Here is a 20,334-nt window from a genome sequence, read left to right as displayed (position 1 = left end):
CAAAATCTCCTGCTATTGCGAATTGGATGCGGGCATCTCGCATCCAATTCACAATGGTGTGAACCCAGCCTTAAGGTAAAAAACCTTTTGAGTTTAGAAAAATGTCAACTGTCTCTTTAAATGCGATTTACCCTTTGTCCAGTTAAGAACTGGCTTACTATGTATCAGATGTTTCTTCTACATCTCATCCATTGTACTGCTCGTTGTCAGGTTACAAGGCATTGCAGTGGATGATCAAAAACTAGAACCCAAGCCAAATCAAATACACAAATTCTGATTGGGTTAAATGGGTGTTTTATATAAATTATCACCAGGCAAATGTAATGTTAAAGAATAAGTGCACTTTTAAGACACTGTAGCCCCTTTTAATGAAGCTAGTCAGGACAAAAATATGGGAGCTGTATTTTATGACTTGTTTTAAATTGACATGAGGTTGGGCTGTGTGCCGTATTCTTCCTTCACTACTTGGTGAATCAATAACCTGCAACATACAAATGCATATCATGTGTAGGGGCATCCAATATCTGTAGGTTTGTTCTGGGCCAGCGACCTACAAAATAGTGAAACGAATTACAGTTAGGATGACTGTAACTTCAAAAACAAGTTCGCAACAAAGCATCCACTTTTCTGTTCTGACAGGAGGTCTTCAAAGTGTATCTAAACTCAACAACAAAAATGGAATATATTGCAGTTTATAAGTCCCCTTAGGTATGGCTGCATTTGTTTTCAGTATTCAGGCTAAGAACATTTTTAGCAAGTACAGAAATACCGTTGATTCTGCCAAAAATGCAGTATCCTTGTCACTTTTTTGAGCTTAAAAGAAAGCGAAAAAGAACCTTATCTTTAGTGAGAGTAAACTACTAATCCCATCAACCCACCATGAATGAAACAAAGGCAGACATGTTTGAAGTCCCGGCTCTGAGTCAACCACGGCTATGTCTATAGATTAGTGTAGACATGAAGGAACAAGAAGTGTGTTATTTCAGGTTTACAAAATGAAAATAAATGAATAAAAAAAAAAATACAGCTACATATATGGATGGCTAAGCTGTAGCATATTACATTTTTTTTTATTTTGGGTTTAGATACACATTAAATGTATTCAGGTAAATCCAGCAGGTTAGCAAATACAACCTTTTATCTATTTACCTTTGTTCTGCAAAGTCCTCCTTACATAACAGTCTCTCTGCATGCAGACAAATCAAACAATGCATCCCAGGATCCCTCGTCATGTGCATGCTGATTTGGTTAGCTCTAGCACACTGTCTGAGATCACCAGGAGCGCAAGGACATCTAAAGAAATCTTAGGGATGCATTCTTCCAAGCAACACAATGGGATTGATTTACTAAAACAGGAGGGCAAAAATCTGGTGCAGCTCTACATAGAAACCAATCAGCTTCACGTTTTGTTTTTTTTGTCAAAGCTTAATTGAACAAGCTGACGTTAGAAGCTGATTAGCTACCATAAACAGCTGCACCAGATTTTGCACTCTCCAGTTTTAGTAAATCGACCTCATAGTATAGTACACCTTTATTTCCATTTTCTTAGTGAATTTGCAGTTGTACACTCTTTCAGATCATTCACAGAAGGCTTTAGATTTTTTTTTTGAGAACTGATGACACTGGCTATGAAGAGCAACAGAATAGTTTGTTTTTATTCTCACCACAACTGTGCACTTATTCTTTAACACCATACACAATATTAATGCTATATTTCACTCTGCATCTTTCATCTTTACAGGCGTTACATAAGAAATCCACATAGTATATCAGCAGTGACATATTAAGTAAACTGAACCATTGCTAAATATGATCAGGTCCTCCGTAGATACCTATAGGCGCTTGAAGACTAAAATTACAACTTTGTGCAAGTTTGGTAATCATGGAGGGCAAACAGTTGTCATAAAATGTAGAAACAGAGTGTTCATGTTTGACTTGACCGTTTTTGAAGAATTCCCATGACTGATCTCTGTGTGAGGATGCAGGTCATGGTACAGTACGTCATCAATGAACTCTTCCCTCTTCAGACCAGCCACTGAGTAGAGTGCATGGAGAGCGTGTGATGTCATACAATCATACAAAAGGGGTTCTGGGTAGCTGGTTAACCATTGTTTTAGCCCTTGCTATTACAGGCCATGAAACAACTCTCCAAAACGTCACACAAGCCCTGGAACAGAGCCAGGAGGATCTTCCCAATTGAAGTTCTGGTCCAGCTCAGTTGAGTGAAGAGGGCGAAGCTGATGCTGAATATAATCTGTATTAACAATAGTTTTATCAGATGTGGGTAAAGTGCTGGTAAATGACAGACTACATAACATATAAGAATCTGGATCTTTTAGAAGCCCAATTAACACCTAATGCTGTGGACACGATCATCACTTAAAAGGTCAGGTGTTAAAACCATTTGCCCTACAAAAGGCTGAAGATCTGAACTGTACCAAACCAAAACCAGGCCTAGATAGAACCTAGCAGTCTCTAGCACCAACATCCTTTTTTTAAATGTTATCATCATAAGATAATAAGATGATCAGTACGCATCTCCTGATTGCCCTGGTCTCTCAAGGTCACTTTTCCTTTTCTTTACCAAGAGAGGTTTCCTTTCTTGATCCTTTGAAGAGTTCACAGTGGATGTTACAGCAGATGGTGGTGAAAGGACTCCACACTGCACCCTTCACTCCACCAGCATTTAAATCCTGCGGCAGCGCTTCCGCTGACAGTCCTCTAGCTCTGGTGTGCAGCTGCTGTCAGAGTCACTTCCGCAGGAGGTGCTAGCTGTGGTGTCGTTTTTGCGCTGTCGGCTAGGGCTGAGGCCCATCTGCAGGACCCAGCCCAACTTGTTGCTTAGGACATGTTTGAGCCCAGGAGGGATGGGCAAGGCCTCCAGAGAGTCTATGTTGTCAGGGAGCAGCTGTCGTATGCGGGCACAGCATAGGTACTGGAGGGATGTGCGGCAGCAGCATGAGCGAATGACCTTCATACTGCTCTTAGCAGCTGTGGAACAGACCATTGGGAACAGCTTTTTGTTCCTCAACTGTGTTGCTGCGACACCTAGGAGACAAAAAGATGCATATAAGAAAAATGTCATTATAAAAAATATAGGGGTTGATTTACCAAAACTGAAGAGTGCAAAATCTGGTGCAGCTCTGCACAGAAACCAATTAGCTTCCAGGGATTTTTTTTGGCAAAGCTTAAAGAGGAAGTAAACCCCGATTAGTTTTACTTCCTCTTTAATCCACTGCAAAGTAAAAGCATAATGGGCTAGTATGCATTGCATACTAGCCCATTATGTGCTACTTACCTGAAAACGAAGCCCGCGATGTCCCCGCTGGAGGACGCGTCCATCTTCACCCCTCTTCCTTCCAGGGCCGTGGACTCCAGATCTCTGACTGCCCGGAGTTGCGTGACGTCATTCCCACGCAAGTGCGCGGAATGACGATGACGTCGGCGCAAGCGTATATGGTAAATATCTCCTAAACCGTGCAGGTTTAGGTGATATTTCCAGTACCTACAGGTAAGCCTTATTATAGGCAAAAGTGGTCTGTAAGGGTTTACAACCACTTTAAAGTGATTGTAAAGTCTCGTTTTTTTCCCCCCTATAAAATTAACAAACATGTTATACTTACATGCTCTGTTGCAGTGGATTTGCACAGAGCAGCCCGGATGCTCTTCTGTGCTCTTGGCCCCCCCCCCCCTCTTGAATGCCCCCACAGCAAGCAGCTTGCTCTGGGGCATCCGAGCCGAGTCACAGCTTTCTGTGTCCATTCAGACACGGACCCTTGACCCAGCCCCCTTTCTCTCCTGATTGGCTAGCAGACTTTAATTGACAGCAGCGGCAGCCAATGGCGCCCTGCTGTATCTCAGCCAATCGGGAGGGAGAATCTGAGACAGCTCAGACACTCATGGACATCGCTGGACAGAGTGGGACCTCAGGTAAGTATTAGGGGGGCTGCTGCACACATAGAATGCATTGAGATAAAAAAACCTTCTGCGTTTACAACCCCTTTAAATGAGATAAAAAGCCCCCCTAATACTTACCTGAGCCCATCTCTATCTAGCAATGTTGCAGGAGAGACTTGACTGTCTGGGACTCTCTCTCCTGATTGGCTGAGACACTGCAGCGGCGCCACAGGCTCTCGCTGCTGTCAAAGTCAGTTAGCCAGTGAGTAGAGAGGGGGCGGGGCTGGGCAGCGGTTCCTTGTCTGAATAGACACACGGAGCTGCGGTATGGCTCGGGTGCCCCCATAGCAAGCTGTTTGCTGTGGGGGCACTCAACAAGAGGGAGGGGCCAGGAGCACCAAAGAGGGTCCCGAGAAGGAGGAGGATCGGTGCTGCTCTGTGCAAAACCACTGCACAGAGCAGGTAAGTATAACATGTTTGTTATTTTTAAATTTAAAAAAATTAGACTTTACAATCACTTTAACTGAACAAGCAGAAGTTAGAAGCCAATTTGCTACCATGCACAGCTGCACCAGATTTTGCACTCTCCAGTTTTAGTAAATCAACCCCATAGTCTGTTGCCTATTCTATTAATTATTCAGTCACATACAATAAAGTACTTACTTAATATTAACTTGTAAAACACTTTCGAGTGACACTCTCACCTTGTCCATGCAGGAAAAAGTGTCCCTGCAAATGGCATGTCCTCCCCACCTATCCACCTTGCCTGCACTCCTCTGCAGCTATCTCCTCCTTCACAGCTGCACTTCTGGGTATTACAATGCATGTAAGCTCCTCTTCCATAACTGTGCTCAGGTCTAGCAGCTAATCACTAAGCTCGAGCACGGTCACATGACCGTGGGAACAAAGTCACTCCCCCCCACCCGGTCACTGACTTTGATTTTAGTGGCAGATATGGAGGAGGAAGGAGGTAGGAGGGAGTGCAGGCAAGGCAACACCTGGCTGCCTAATCATCAAAAGAAAGTACATTTACAATTTCAATTGTATTCAAATGTAAATTCTATTATATTTATCAAGTATTTAATAAATTAATAGGTTTTAAATTTATCTTTGATATTGTTTTTCACTAGCTATTTACAACTATTGTTTTACAAAAAAAAAACAATACAGGGAGTACCCAATCGTTGACTTATTCACTTATGTGTGCCAAGCTTGAGCTATTGAGCTTTGTAAACAAGTTTTTCTTTCCAGCAAAGTAGATAAGGTTATATAGTTAGATGTATGAAAAGGAGTCTACAGCTCTACCTACTGGTTGAGAACACAAAATATTCATATTCATTAAACAAAGTTATTGCACTTGAATTCATAATTTCATATTTATCCACTTGACGACCGGCCCATAGTAAAAATTTTCATTACTTTGATGTTAAATACAGGTGTAACAGCAGAAGCTGGCTGCCATAACCCCGGTATGTTTCTTTACTTTGGCCGATTCTTTTTTTTTAGATAAAAGCGGTCCCACGGGCGGATTCACTGTGGGATCACTTTCACCTTGTAATAAGAATAAAATTGATCAAAAAATAAATAAAAAGGGACAGTGTAAAAATAAAATATATAAGAAAAAAAATTAAATTAAAAGCGCCACATCCCTCCGTGCTCGTGAGCAGAAGCAAACGCTTACGTAAGTCGCGCAAGCATATGTAAACGGTGTTCAAACCACACATGTGAGGTATCGCCGAGAATGTTAGAGCAAAACCTCCTCTGTAACTTTAAACAGGTAACCTGTAAAAAGTGTCGCCTATGGAGATTTTTTTAAGTACCGTGGTTTGTCGCCATTCCACGAGGGTGTGCGCAATTTTAAAACATGACATGTTATGTATCTATTTGCTTGGCGCACATTATACAAAAAAATTTAGGTAAATATTCATTACATTTTTTAATTGTTATTTTTTAACCAAAAAAAATTGCGTTTGAAAGACTGCTGCACAAATACTGTGCGACATAAAATCCAGCAACGATCGCCATTTTATTCCCTGGGGTCTTTGCTAAAATATATAAATATATATAAATATATATATATATATCTCATTAAATACAGGGTGTACCCAAATGTTGACTCATTCACATATGTGTGCAAAGCTTGAGCTTTGTAAATAGGTTTTTCTTTTCCAGCAATATGGATAAGATTATATAGTTAGATATATGAAAAAGGAGCCTACAGCTCTACCTGCTAGTTGAAAACAAAAATTATTCATATTAATTATTTAATATCTTACTAAAAAAAAGGAGACATTATTTGTTTTCCAGTTTGGACCAGAATATAAAAGAACATTTATTTATATATCCCTACCAATGCATTTGCGGTTCTTGTAGAAGGTCAGCACCCCGTGCCATGTGTCCAGGTGCACGCCAATGATCGACCCCTGGCCAAAGCGAGAGGAGAAATTGCTTTTGTCACCCTTGTGCTGAAGTAATCCTGAGAGACAAAAAACACAGTATATCAGTCTGAGAATTTAGTGAGATTCTGTCTATTCCAATAACTGCAGATAAGAGAGCTCGGCAAACTGGTCTGTTTAACACCTACAAATATAAGATCACCTTAGTCCTGTGTGCCAGGTTTTTACTTTAGAGAGATTTTTAGGAGATTCTCTCCCTAGCTTAAAAATGTAGGTAAATTCACAAAAAAAATCAAGTACTTAAAAATTCTAATTTGTAGTGGTTTTCCGTTCCATAGGAATGTTTTATTCACTTACAATTTGCCTTTGAACTTGCTAGGAAAATTTGACTACTCTAGGGGAGAATTTCCTAACCCAGCCTCCTCCCTCCTTGCACCTCCCAGGACTCTCCTTTTTTGGGAGCGTCTAATTACTCTCTGTGCTGGCCCAGGATCTCCAATCCTCCTCATCTCCCTATATAACCTTTCATGTAACTGCCGGGGAAGAAGAGAAGGGTAATACTATAGGGCAGGGATATGCAATTAGAGGACCTCCAGTTGTTGCAGAACTACAAATCCCATGAGGCATAGCAAGACTGACAGCCACAAGCATGACACCCAGAGGCATGATGGGACTTGTAATTTTGCAACAGCTGGAGGTCCGCTAATTGCATATTCCTGCTATAGAGTGTCACCTGAATGACAGCGGTGTCCGTTGGAGCTGCTAACATCACATCCAATATGGCTTCTGGATGTCAACAAAAGAGATGCTTTTATAATAAATACCCATATAATCTTATGAGAGGGTTTTTTTGAATGAAACATCTGGTGGTAGTGTCTCCTAATCAGCCTACTCTAACCAAGACCAATATTTCAATTTCATGTGAAGATTTCTATACTTAAAATGTGTAACTAAAAGCAAAATGTTTATTTAGTTTTGGATATAGTGGTGAGGGATTGGAACACCTGTCAGTTTTTTTTGCTGTCTGTGTCCATGGAAGTAAAACAAAAATACCAAATTTTGGGTTGTCCCCAGAAAAGTAATAGAGGGAAAAACTTCCAATGGGGAAACTATTTCTGGTGGCCTGGGGGTCCCCAAAAGATTCCCTTAATTTGCATAGATTTTCTCTCACTTCCTGTTTTGGCTATGGGACAGGAACTGAAGGTAAATCTCCCCAATGGAGCACAGATGGCAAAAAAAATAAACCAGCAGGTGTTATAACCCTTTCTTACTCTATCCAAAATGGGAAAGAAAAAAAAGTTTTGCTAATAGTTCTACTTTAAGAAGACACAGAGGGCAATGTGAGAATGGGCAATGTGTCTCTGAAAATGGCCTCCTGACCCAGTTAAACTCATCATACCCGGTTTTCCTGCCGCTCCGTCTCCATCATTACCCAGAACTTTCGGTCATGGGGGAACTTGTGCACTCCTCCCCAGTGACAGTGCTTGAATGAAGCAGCCAAACACTAGGCACTGAGCGCTGTAACCAGACCAAGGGAATAATATAACTGCTCTCCTTGGTTGCTGACAATGCTGATTTAAAAGAGAAGTAAAGGTTTTTTGTTTTTTTTTCCCCATCATACTTATCCCCATCCGATTGTCAGTCACAGCACTCTGCTGTGTCTCCTTCTCGCTCATTGGAGTGCTGAGCCGTGGAGGGGCGGGGAGCAGCTGGCTCAGGTACTCAGCGGCTCGGTGAGAGGCTGACCCGGGTGTCAGTCAAGGCACCTGGTGGATCCAGACTTTACTGTCGCGATGACGCGGTGCCTGGACTGAAATCGGTGATGTCAGCCCGCTCTCTGCTGAAAACGGGTCACAGGAGTGCAAAACAAACTGCACTCCTGTGATCTATAGGAGAAGTACAGCCAAATGAGCTTTGGCTATACTTCTCCTTTAATGAGTTACAACAGAGAAAGGAACGAAACAGAAGCGCTGGTGAGGTGATGGTAGTCGGGTCAGGAATGGGAGTCCTCTGCATTGACACTATAACTTTGCTCTGCGCAGGCAACATTACAGTGTCTCTTATTTAATTTAAATAAAGTAGAACTAAATCCAATAACAAAAAAAAAAACAAACAAAAAAAAAAACAAATACAGCCACAACACCTAAGAACCAGTAAGCTGCAGTATGTTACATTTTTTCTTGGGTTTAAGGCTACATGCCCACAAATGTTTTAAAAAATGGGCTGTAAAGCCAGAAGAGACACCAAGAAAAAAGCGGCGTTAAAAACTTGATTTTATCCACGTTTTGCACTGAATTCAATGCACGTTACTCCGCGCTGGCTTTCAGCCGTGTTTCTCTGTCTCTATTCAAAATCAATAGTTACCTATGGGAGCCCATTGATTTGAATAGAAGTCGGGGGGGGGGGGTTGCGCTCAGCTCTGGGGGTCTCTTCCGACTTCTCCGCGCTCTCCAGCGTCTTCTGCCGGGCTCCTCTGCTATCTTCTGCTCTTTTGCTTGCGGTTACCCGGTCTTCTCCGTTGTCTTCTTCCGATGTTGACTCAACGCTCTCTCCCGCTGGAATGCCGTGTGCGTGGTGCGCAACGACTTAAAGCGGAGTTTTGCGAAAAAATTTTTTTTAGATGTCAGCAGCTGCAAATACTGCAGCTGCTGACTTTTAAAATAAGGACACTTACCTGTCCCGGGGTCCAGCAATGTCGGCACCCGAGACTGAACCATCCCTCAATCCTCGGGTGCTGCCGCCGCCATTCTCACTGAGGGAATCAGGAAGTGAAGCATTGCGGCTTCACTGCCCGGTTCCCTACTGCGCATGTGCGAGTCGCGCTGCGCGTCTACACTGGTCCCCGTTGTGTTGTGGGAACTGTGTATTTCCCACAACACAACGGGGGTGGGCCGGGAGACTGCGGCTAGCTGCGGCTAGCTATACCCGGAAGTGGGTGCAGATACCTGTATTATACAGGTATCTGCACTCCCCTCCCTCCTGAAAGGTGCCAACTATGACACCGGAGGGGGGAGACCGATGAGCGGAAGTTCAACTTTAGGGTGGAACTCCACTTTAAATAGGCATGGGGCAGGGTCACCGAGTGATGTCATCCAGTGACCTCGCCCCTCATGACGTCACAGACCCATCATGCCCCAGGACTGTCACGTCATTAAGGGACGGGGTCACCGGATGACATCTCCCGGTGACCCCGCCCCATGCCTATATAAGTCGTTGTGCACCCGGCATTACAGCGGGAGAGAGCGTCGAGTCAACATCTGAAGAAGAGAAAAGGGAAGAAGACAACGAAGAAGACCAGGTAACCGCTAGCAAAAGAGCGGGCAAAAGAGCAGACGATGGCGGAGGAGCCCGGCAGAAGACATCGGAGAGCACGGAGGAGAGGCCGGAGAAGTCGGAAGAGACCCCCAAAGTCGGAAGAGACCCCCGAAGCTGCCTAATAAATCACTTTAAAAACCTGTGTAGTGTTTTTTTTATTGGCACTTTTTTCCCCAGGTGAATGGGTAGGGGTACGATGTACCCCATACTCATTCACATAGGGTGGGGGGCCGGCATCTGGGGGCCCCCTTATTAAAGGGGGCTCCCAGATTCTGATAAGCCTCCCACCCGCAGACCCCGACAACCAATGGCCAGGGTTGTCGGGAAGAGGCCCTTATCCTCATCAACATGGGGACAAGGTGATTTGGGGTGGAGGGGAACCTCACGCAATTCTTTTTTAAATTTTTGCTGGGTTCCCCCCTCAAGATTCTCAGCACACAAGTCACACCGCAAGTCAGATCCTCTTGATCCGACTTCTGGTGCAACCTCTATTTAAATCAATGGGCTCCCATAGGGAAACATTGATTTTGAATAGAGACAGAAACGCCGGCACAGCGTTAACACAGCGTTAAACCTCGTTAAATCGCGTTTAACACCTTTTCCCGGCGTCTGGCGTTTTTACAGCTCTAGCGCCGGAGCCTCACACAGAAGGTTTTTTTACCTTCATGCATTGATTGCATGAAGGTAAAAAAAAACCTTGAGCCTTTAAAACTACTTTATATTCTTTTGAAGATTTTAGTGCAATATTTTTCTGCAATAGTTTGTGTCCCTGCCCCTTTCTCATAAAAGGGTTCATTCTCTTGCAGTTATATTCCCCATATTATTTGGTTATTCTGTATACTGGATAATCCATTCTGGCAGCCAGACATCACAGGAGTTTGTACTAACTGCTGAATTAGGATGGATGTCAGTGATGTCTTGACAACTTACATGGCTAAGAGGATCAATATTTGTCATATTTAGACTTTACCGGTTTTAAATCCAAATAGATTGGATTTTTAAGTGCGGTTTTTAACACAAAAAGTGTTATGAGTCGCCTACCAAATGTGCCTACCAATCAGGAATAAGCATGCATTGTTTTCTCAAGTTACTTTATTACAAGGCCCTGCTGACAAGTTCCTACTGTGAGTGTAATTCAAAAAATTGCACACCAAGACAATAAAAACAACTGCTGAAAATTCCTGATGCTGGATATGACTGGAAATACCATTAGCAGGCAGTTAGTAAGGTCTACCGTCTTCAGTCCTACCTGTGTATGATAGCCCCCAACTCTCTGCATCTTTTCCTAGAAGACTGCAAAACGTGTGACGATATTTGTCCAGGTTCACATCTGATGTTCCAATGCCAACCATCTGAACACAACAAAAAGATATTATCAGAACACTAACAATAATAAAAGGGGTAAAAAGCAGCATTGAATTTCTAGGTATCTCTTGTATAAAAGACAGCAATGCACACACATCTTCCGGCTGGATGCAGCTGCTTAGGCCTTTCACATCAGCAGATGTCAATGCATGGTAGTTGAACATTCATATCTGACCAATTCTAAAGGTCAAAGTTGGCAAAAGAAAATTATTACTTCATGCTAAAAAAAAAAAAAAAAGGTTAATTTTAAAGCCTATTCAAGGCTCTTGATGCTTTCAGATTCATAATAGCCCTGGAAAGTTGGGTTGTAGGAGAGTTAGGTGTGACTGCGGAGGCCTCATGAGAATTATGCCGCGTACACACGGTCGGACTTTCTGGGAAGCTAGGTCCGGCGTACTTGCCGCCAGAATTTTCCTATTGCAGCGAGCGCGAGATGCAGTACCCTGCTCCTCCGTCGTATCTGGTCCGTCGGACCAGTATACAGACGAACGGGCTTTCCGTCAGGAACTGAGTCCGGCGGAGTTACGAAGTAAAGATTTGAAACAAGTTTCAAATCTAAAGTACGTCGGATTTCTGACCAAAACGGTCCGTCGGAAGTCCGATGGAGACCACACACGGTCGGATTGTCCGCCGGATTTGGTCCGACGGCGTCCGTCTGACTTTTGTAGCTGTAAAAAAAAAACGTGCATTTAGTAGCTTTTTGCATTGGTCAAAATAGAAAAAAGAAACAAAAAAAAAACAAGACCCCCGTTACCATACCAGACCCTTCGGTCTAGTATAGATTTTGAGGGGAAACCCCATGAGTGGGCGCCCCGCCTCTGCCCCCCCCCCCCCGACCATACCACACGCCCTCAACATGGAATTTAAAAAAAAAAAAAAGGGCAGAAGGTTTAGACAAGTCTTTTATTAAAAATTTTCTTCCGGTCTTCTCCCTCCGGGTATTCTCCGCAGCCGACCCTGTCCTCCTCTGACACTGTCTCCCATCTTTGTGCCAGCTCCGCTCTCTGACGGTTCTTACATAGCAATGGGGCGTGGCCATCCAGTGATGTCACCATGAGACCCCACCCCTTGTGATGTCACCTGCCGCCAGGTCGGTGGCGGAGAAGACAGCAGCAGTGGAGAGCACCGGAAGGAGGACGCAGGAGGGGTAGGACTGGAGGAAAATTTGTCAAAACCGTCTCTTGTTTTTGATAACATTGAGGGGAGTTCAGGGGCTGCTGAAAAAAAAAACGCCCAACTGCTCCTAAACGTGAGTTTAGCATCTACAGTGTACATGGGGCCTAACTCTGGAAAGATATAGGATGTGGTAGATAGAAATTTGTTACTTTTACCTGGTTTTAGCTCTGGTTTTCACCCAATGTCCTTTTATTTGGTATCTGGTAACATCACTGCAAGTGACTCTCCCACAACCTAAGTGCCTATAGCTGCAAACCCACACCAAGGAATAGGGGGTGCAGCTAGACTTCTGTGTATCCAAATCCAGCCACTCTCGCTGAGGGTGCAAACTAGGGGAAAGCCCGTCTCGGCTCGGTTCTTGCAACAGAAAGAAAAATAACCCCTGGATGCCGCACACCAAAAAAGTCCCCAGCTTCATCCAGAGTGCCCCCCCCGACGCATTTTGTCCCACTTATAGAGCTTAGTCATGGCTATAGTTACCATGGTATAGGATTAAACTTCTTTTATGTTGGTACCTGAAGAGGATAGAAGCTTCATAGAGATTTTCCCCATTTAAACTGATCTTTTTTTTCTCCCCCAGATATGCAAACATTACTGTACCCTATTAATCTGTTATACCAGCTGTTTCAAGTGCACTTTGTCTTTCTACAAAATGTTCCATTTAACTAGACCTGAACGGTTTAGGCGATATCCCCTGTATTTGCATGTGCTGACTCCATCGGCACATGCGCACTAAAGCAAGCTGAAGCAATGGCACGTACGTGCCGTGCCCTTGCTTCATTGAGTGTGGCGTTACCAGCTGCTCCCGCGTGCATGCGAGGGAGTGACGTCATCCCGGTTTCGGACAATCACAGCGTCAGAGCCCGCTATATCCGGAAGCAATGTCGGCCGCCGGAGCGGTGTACGAGGACAGCTGCAGGGGCTTCGATCTCAGGTAAGTAATTCATAATGAGCTAGTATGCTTTGCATACTAGCTCATTATGCCTTTGTCTTGCAGTTTTGTTTTTTTTGTCCTAGGGTTTACAACCACTTTAAGTCAGTATCTATTCCCTGATCTCCACTTCTAATCATTCTGCCCAGGATGTGGGCCTACATCCCAAAAGAGCACAGTCTTTGTTTTACATATAAAAACTTTAAAACCAAGATAAAAGAGTTCCAACAGCATTTTGCAGAAGCTGCCTCTTAGTTTGTAATTGTTTTATTTTGAGAAGCACTGTAAAAATATCTGCATCTTTCAATGACAGGAACATACCATGTCTGTGCCATACACCGGTGACGTCATCTTGATCTCCCAAAAATGCTGTCCCTTGGTAAGCATCTTAGTGCCCCGAATAGCAGCTGTACCACAACTGTACTCCATGTGGAAGCTCACTTTGCGGTTGTCGGAGCTCAGCACCGTGGCTGTGGATTTACTCCCATCATCCCACACCCAGTCAAAGTCTGCAAGAGAACAGTAGAAAAAGAACAGAAAATAAAGTTAGCAACAGGCAACCGTTTGCTTTAAAGGCCAATAGTCAGTGCTCGGTCTTACAGTCATCTTCCTCTCCACACTGGCAGCTCTTGATCTGGTGGAAGGCGTACAGGCTGGAGCAATATGCATCTTTCTGGTTGTCACAACTACAATATGATTCGCCTGTCACAGGCACTGCGCTGGGAATGGAAGCCGGCAGATGTAGCAGCTCAACCTCGGAGTCGCTGTTACTGTGCTGTGAACGATGAGGAATCAACAGAATTTTGAGTTTTAAAGTGTGACATTTTTTATTGTACATTGTTTACAAGATGTTTCAATTAGGACATTAGGACCATGGCATCCTTGCAATCCTGTCACTGGAGGCAACTTGCCGGCCAAAGGATTGCTAGGAGAGCAAATAATCCACTCATAGGACAGGATCACTAGTGTGACATGGGCCTTACTGACAACGAAAGCTATGCTGAAAAACACACTTAAAGAACTGAAGTCTAAAATAAGTAATTTTCTAGAGTTTCTAACAGCAGAGTTGTTATTATACCCAAAAGTATATCTAAACCCAAGAACAAGAATGGTGGTTTTAACATTTTTTTAACTCGGTTTATTGAACTCGACAGTTGTACATAAGTGAAAGTTTATATACTATATGTTCACAATTACATTCAATGTGTGTAAAAAAAAAAAAGATATGTTTTTTTATACAAAATATCAATGTACTAATACAATCAGTGTTGCTAAATTATACCAGTGTTAATTATTGTGAAACAAAAATTGTGTCTTTTCCTAAAAACAGAACAAAATAATATTAATAAAACAAATGAAAAAAAAAAAAAAAACTTGATGCGTCCTGTGTTGCAAGCTGTGACACTTTCAGGTGTATTCACCTCACCCCAACCATATACTATAATATATATACAATATTATATATTATTACTACTATTATATACTATAATGCAGTGCAACACTTCAATTGAATACAGTCCGTACATAAATAAACTTCTATAGTGAACTGTCCTACACACAGAGCTTCTTATGTGGAAAAAATGTTGGCGTTGCCTTTCTGTCCCATACAACATGTGGTGGTGATCGTGAGAGGAGAAGAGTTGAGAGGAAGAGCTGACCCCAGGAGATTAGGAGAGGAGTGAGGAAGTGTTTGCTTGGAGCTCTGAGTTGCTGTCGGATGAGAATGATGGGCTTTTGATTTTCTTGTGGAAGGTGAGCAGGCAATTCAGTACTGGGTGTGGGACAATTCACTTTAGAAGTCTATTTATTTCTTTAGTCTTGCACTGCACTATAGTATATAGTTATTTTATTTATACAAAATATGCTTAATAAGATAAAGAACTGGAACAGTTACAGTCTCTTGAATGCTTGTGTTACCTACGGTACATTGTAAAATACATTGCCAATAAGATCACATACTGAGATAATAATAACTGTAATGCCCCGTATACACGATCGGACATTGATCAGACATTCCGACAACAAAATCCATGGATTTTTTCAGACGGATGTTGGCTCAAACTTGTCTTGCATACACACGGTCGCACAAAGTTGTCGGAAAATTCGATCATTCTGAACGCGGTGACGTAAAACACGTACGTCGGGACTATAAACGGGCAACAGCCAATAGCTTTCGTCTCTTAATTTATTCTGAGCATGCGTGGCACTTTGTCCGTCGGATTTGTCTACACACGATCGGAATTTAAAGGATCGGATTTTGTTGACAGAAAATTTTATAGCCTGCTCTCAAACTTTGTGTGTCGGAAATTCCGATAGAAAAAGTCCGATGGAGCCCACACACGGTCGGAATTTCCGACAACAAGCTCCGATGACACATATTCTGTCTGAAAGTCCGACCGTGTGTACAGGGCATAAGACTGGGGAGATCACCCCAAAATTTACGTGAGAGTAGAATCACACCATATGTACCATTTGTTTGGTTTATTTTAAAGGACAGTTCCTATTCCCATATATACAATGCCTTGAAAAAGTATTCATACCCCTTGAAATTCTCCACATTTTGTCATGTTACAACCAAAAACGTAAATGTATTTTATTACGATTTTATGTGATAAACCAACACAAAGCGGCACATAGTGAAGTGAAAGGAAAATGATAATTGCTTTTCAAATTTTATAACAAATAAATATGCACTTGTATTCAGCCCACTTTACTCTGATACCCCTAACTAAAATCTAGTGAACCAATTGCCTTCAGAAGACACCTTATTGGTAAATAAAGTCCACCTGTATGTAATTTAATCTCAGTATAAATACAGCTGTTCTGTGAAACCCTCAGGGGTTTAGAGAACCTTTGTGAACAAACAGCATTATGAAGGCCAAGGAACATACCAGACAGGTCAGGGATAAAGTTGTGGAGAAGTTTAAAGCAGGGTTAGGTTATAAAAAAACATCCCAAGCTTTCAATATCTCACGGAGCACTGTTCAATCCATCATCTGAAAAAGGAAAGAGAAGGGCACAACTGCAAACCTACCAAGACATGGCCATCCACGTAAACTGGCAGGCCGGGCAAGGAGAGCATTAAATCAGAGAAGCAGCCAAGAGGCCCATGGTAACTCTGGAGGAGCTACAGAAATCCACAGCTCAGGTGGGAGAATCTGTCCAAAGGACAACTATTAGTTGTGCACTCCACAAATCTGGCCTTTATGGAAAGGTGGTAAGAAGAAAGCCATTGTTGCAAGAAAGCCATAAGAAGTCCTGTTTGCAGTTTGTGAGAAGCCATGTGGGGGACACAGCAAACATGTGGAAGAAGGTGCTCTGGTCAGATGAGACCAAGATTGAACTTTTTGGCCTAAAAACAAAACGCTATGTGTGGCAGAAAACGAATACTGCACATCACCCTGAACACACACCATCCCCACTGTGAAACATGGTGGTGGCAGCATCATGTTGTAGGGAAGCTTTTCTTCAGCAGGGACAGGGAAGCTGGTCAGAGTTGATGGGAAGATGGATGGAGCCAAATACAGGGCAATCTTAGAAGAAAACCTGTTAAGAGTCTGCAAAAGACTTGAGACTGGGGTGGAGGTTCACCTTTCAGCAGGACAAAGACCCTTAACATACAGCTAGATCTACAATGGAATGATTTAGATCAAAACATATTCATGTGTTAGAATGGCCCAGTCAAAGTGCAGACCTAAATCCAATTGAGAATCTGTGGCAAGACTTGAAAATTGCTGTTCACAGATGCTCTCCATCCAATCTGACATAGCTTGAGCTTTTTTTCAAGGAAGAATGGGTGTAAATTGTACTCTCTAGATGTGTAAAGCTGGTAGAGACATCCCCAAAAAGACTTGCAGCTGTAATTGCAGTGAAAGGTGGTTCTACAAAGTATTGACTCAGGGGGGGGCTGAATACAAATGTGCGCCACATTTTTCACATATTTGTAAAAAAATAATTGAAAACCATTTATCATTTTCCTTTCGACTTCACAATTATGTGCCACTTTGAGTTGGTCTATCACAGAAAATACATTTAAGTTTTTGGTTGCAACATGACAAAATGTGGAAAATTTCAAGGGGTTTGAATGCTTTTTCAAGGCACTGTAACTTTCATAAGGGATAATCTGATTATCCAATGATTTCCACTGGACTATGACCTTCTGTACGTTTGCAATGTGAGAAGGCGCAACAAATGATAATGATTACGAAAGCCTGTTTTTTTCCCCCCAACATCACCACAGATCAGTGACCGTTATATCAAGTTGATTTTTTACATAATGAAAAAAGTTCACTTTTTTGAAAAAATAATAACTGCACATATTTTTGCAGGGAAAAAAAATGTGCATTCATTTTTTTCCTGCAGAAGCTTGCAAAGCATTGCACCCCTGATCACGGGTGCAATGCCAGGAACCTGCAGACAAGCTCTACAGCTTTCAGCCTAGATGCAGGGCTTGTGAATGAACTACAAGAGCGCTCATCAGCGCCCTCGCAGTTCACTGAGAACTACAAGCCATCAGTCACAATGGCTGACTGTACTTGTAGTACAGATCGCTGTGAAAGAATGATGCGACCATGTGGACGGAGCCCCGCACGGGCGTGTTATTTTCAAAATGTGACAGCAGGTTTGGGGAGAAGATCCCCTGCCCGCTGCCACATTGGGGGTGCAAAAGGCAGGTCTGGAGCATGTTACACATTACACCCGATTTATGGGTGTACCGTATAACATGCTCTGAAAGGTGAACCTATCATTTACAGCAGAACTAAACTATTCAACACATACCTTCTCTCAACTGCAAAATCTGCAAATTCCTTCATGGATACTGACATATTCTAGGGTCTTCTTCTAGGTTTGGCATCTTGATTAAGTATATATGAAACCGCTGCGCTTAGGACAGAGTGTAAGGTGTGCAGCCCCCTAAAGAAGCTTCCCTAAGGAGACTCCGCAAGTGTTTAAATTGTATAATGGGATATGGCGCTCCCTTTGGGGTAATGGGGTAGTAGAGTAGTGGGGGGGATTTTATTGTATAGTTCCTCTTTGACTAGAACCAATCCAGGCACTCCCCGCACCTCTCCTCGCTGCCGCTGATCCAGGCACTCCCCGCACCTCTCCTTGCTGCCGCCGATAGGGATCGGCGGCAGCGAGGAGAGGTGCGGGGAGCGCCTGGATTCTCTCGCGAGGAAGGACGCCATTATCGCCCATCAAAACACCACGAGAACTCGCAGAGCCCACACGGGAGCCATTGAGAACATACCTTAAATACAACACGGGGAGCGGAGACCAATTTGGATACCTCAGATGATTGCGGTAGAGAGGAGTTTGTGGCCGTGATACCCTATGCTGTTTGCCCCTTTTGGGGTTGTGGGATTCGGTGAGTGGGGACCCGTGAGGGGGAGCACAATAAGTCACCATTATCATCTGAAAGCACCTCAGTCACAGTTTCTTTGGAAATTATTTTGAACATTGGATTTGAAGACTTTGATTACCATATGGACTATAATTATTTACTATTTATTATTAATTGTCTTGCACACACTTGCACTAATCTGAGTAAGAGTGCACCTGGAAGTTCATGTGATATAAGGGAAAATCAATGATCTAGCACACTTAGGACTATTATCACTTGTTATATTATTAATTTAATTTGGATTAAGGTGTATGTATGGTTTTTGTGAATAAGTCACTAATACTTATGCGGGCTTGTTGATGAAGATCTATCATATAATTAGGGGGTCAGCATATAATCCCCCCCCCCTTTCAGGGTGATCACATGTATGATTCATGAATAGTGGAAATGTTTAGTTTCCGTATTTATTTATTATTTTTTTAATGTGGTCACATGTATGAGTTAGGAATTGCTTCATTGAAGATTGCACTGCTGCACATTAGGTTTGCACTTTATTGGGTTGATGGTATTCCGTACCACCATTAGGGGTACAGTTGGAGTAAATAATTGGTTCTAGTCAAAAAGGAACTATACAATAAATTACCCCCCACTACTCTACTACCCCATTACCCCAAAGGGAGCGCCATACCCCATTATACAATTTGGCATCTTGATTGCCTGCCTAGGAGGACATAACCCCGGTGCAGACACAATAAAGTTAAAGGAGAAGTCCAGCCTGAGCTTTTAGGCTGGGCTTCTCCTCTGGGTCACAGGAGTGCAATTCGATTTGCATTCGTGTGACCCGTTTTCAGCGGACACCGTCTGCAGTCCACCCTCCACTGACGTCACTGCCATAAGTCGAGGCAGCGCGTCATCCCGAATTCCCAAGTCTGGATCCGCCAGCTGCCTTGATTGATGGCAGTCTCAGCATGCCGCTGAGACGGCCTCTCCCCACCCCTCCACAGCTCAGCACTCCAATGAGTGTGGAGGATTAGAGCAGGAGAGATGCTGACTGACAGGCATCTCTCCGCTCGTGGAGGGGAGAGAATCAAGCCATAGGTGGTGTTCGGTGGCTTGGTTCTCAGTGCAGAGACGCCGGGGGACAGCTGCAGCAATCGGTCTGATGCTCCATCCACCTAGGTAAGTATGAATATAAAAACAAAACCCATACTTCTCTTTTAATTTATCCCAGGCCCAAGGCATGCCAAAAAACTGCACACTACTTTTTTTAATCAACATTCCTCCCAGCCCTGGGGGATAAAGAGAAACATTGTAAAATTTTGTTCTTTTAGCATAGATCAAAAGGGAAGAAGAAGTTCTGTCTGTAATTAGGGCAGTTTAACCACTTAAAAAACAAGCCTTTTTCTGACACTTGTTGCCTACAAGTTAAAATTAGTATTTTCTGCAATTGCAGTATTTTCTTCAATGAATTAAAAAAACTAAACAGTAAAGTTAGCCCAATTTTTTTGTATAATGTGAAAGATGTTACGCCACGAGAATCGTGATCTTTATTCTAAGCAAAAAAATCATGATTCTCATTTTAGCCAGAATCGTGCAGCTCTAATACAATCCATACTTGTCCATCAGAGTCATAGCCGAGAGTCTCTTCTCCAGCTGGCAGGACTGAGGCTCGAGTTTCCTGGTCTCTGCGGACCCCGCTCAGGACAAATCGCCAGGCACGGCTGTTGCGTGGGCGACGTGTCATGCTGCACAGTAAATGCTGCAAAAATCCAAACAAAAAGTCAGTAGATGGCCCACAGTCTTGCTGAATTTTGTTAAATGCAAGCACTTTACTTCAATGAAGCTTTCAATATTCACGCCATCAAGCTGGCCATAGAAATGCCTCCCTCCATATTCCATTATGCAATTTT

At 43.0% G+C, this 20,334-nt stretch overlaps 1 protein-coding gene across 2 annotated transcripts in view; it reads right to left on the bottom strand.

Moving 5' to 3' along the window:
* Positions 1 to 277: 277 nt before the first annotated feature.
* The window catches only part of SPSB3 (splA/ryanodine receptor domain and SOCS box containing 3), a 43,827-nt gene continuing 23,770 nt past the window's right edge, over positions 278 to 20,334 (bottom strand). For both annotated transcript variants that reach the window (XM_073636685.1, XM_073636684.1), the window contains 6 exons: positions 20,040 to 20,183; positions 13,681 to 13,855; positions 13,402 to 13,589; positions 10,858 to 10,960; positions 6,248 to 6,373; positions 278 to 3,048 (listed from right to left, as the gene is read on the bottom strand). In XM_073636685.1, coding sequence (XP_073492786.1) covers positions 2,687 to 3,048; positions 6,248 to 6,373; positions 10,858 to 10,960; positions 13,402 to 13,589; positions 13,681 to 13,855; positions 20,040 to 20,168 — 1,083 coding nt within the window. In that variant the 5' untranslated portion in view covers positions 20,169 to 20,183 and the 3' untranslated portion in view covers positions 278 to 2,686. The remainder of the gene's footprint in view (positions 3,049 to 6,247; positions 6,374 to 10,857; positions 10,961 to 13,401; positions 13,590 to 13,680; positions 13,856 to 20,039; positions 20,184 to 20,334) is intronic.

Source organism: Aquarana catesbeiana, linkage group LG06, assembly GCF_042186555.1.
Source record: "Aquarana catesbeiana isolate 2022-GZ linkage group LG06, ASM4218655v1, whole genome shotgun sequence".
Lineage (NCBI taxonomy): Eukaryota > Metazoa > Chordata > Amphibia > Anura > Ranidae > Aquarana > Aquarana catesbeiana.
Note: the sequence above shows the minus strand (reverse complement) of the source record. Positions and strands in the feature narration are given on the sequence as shown.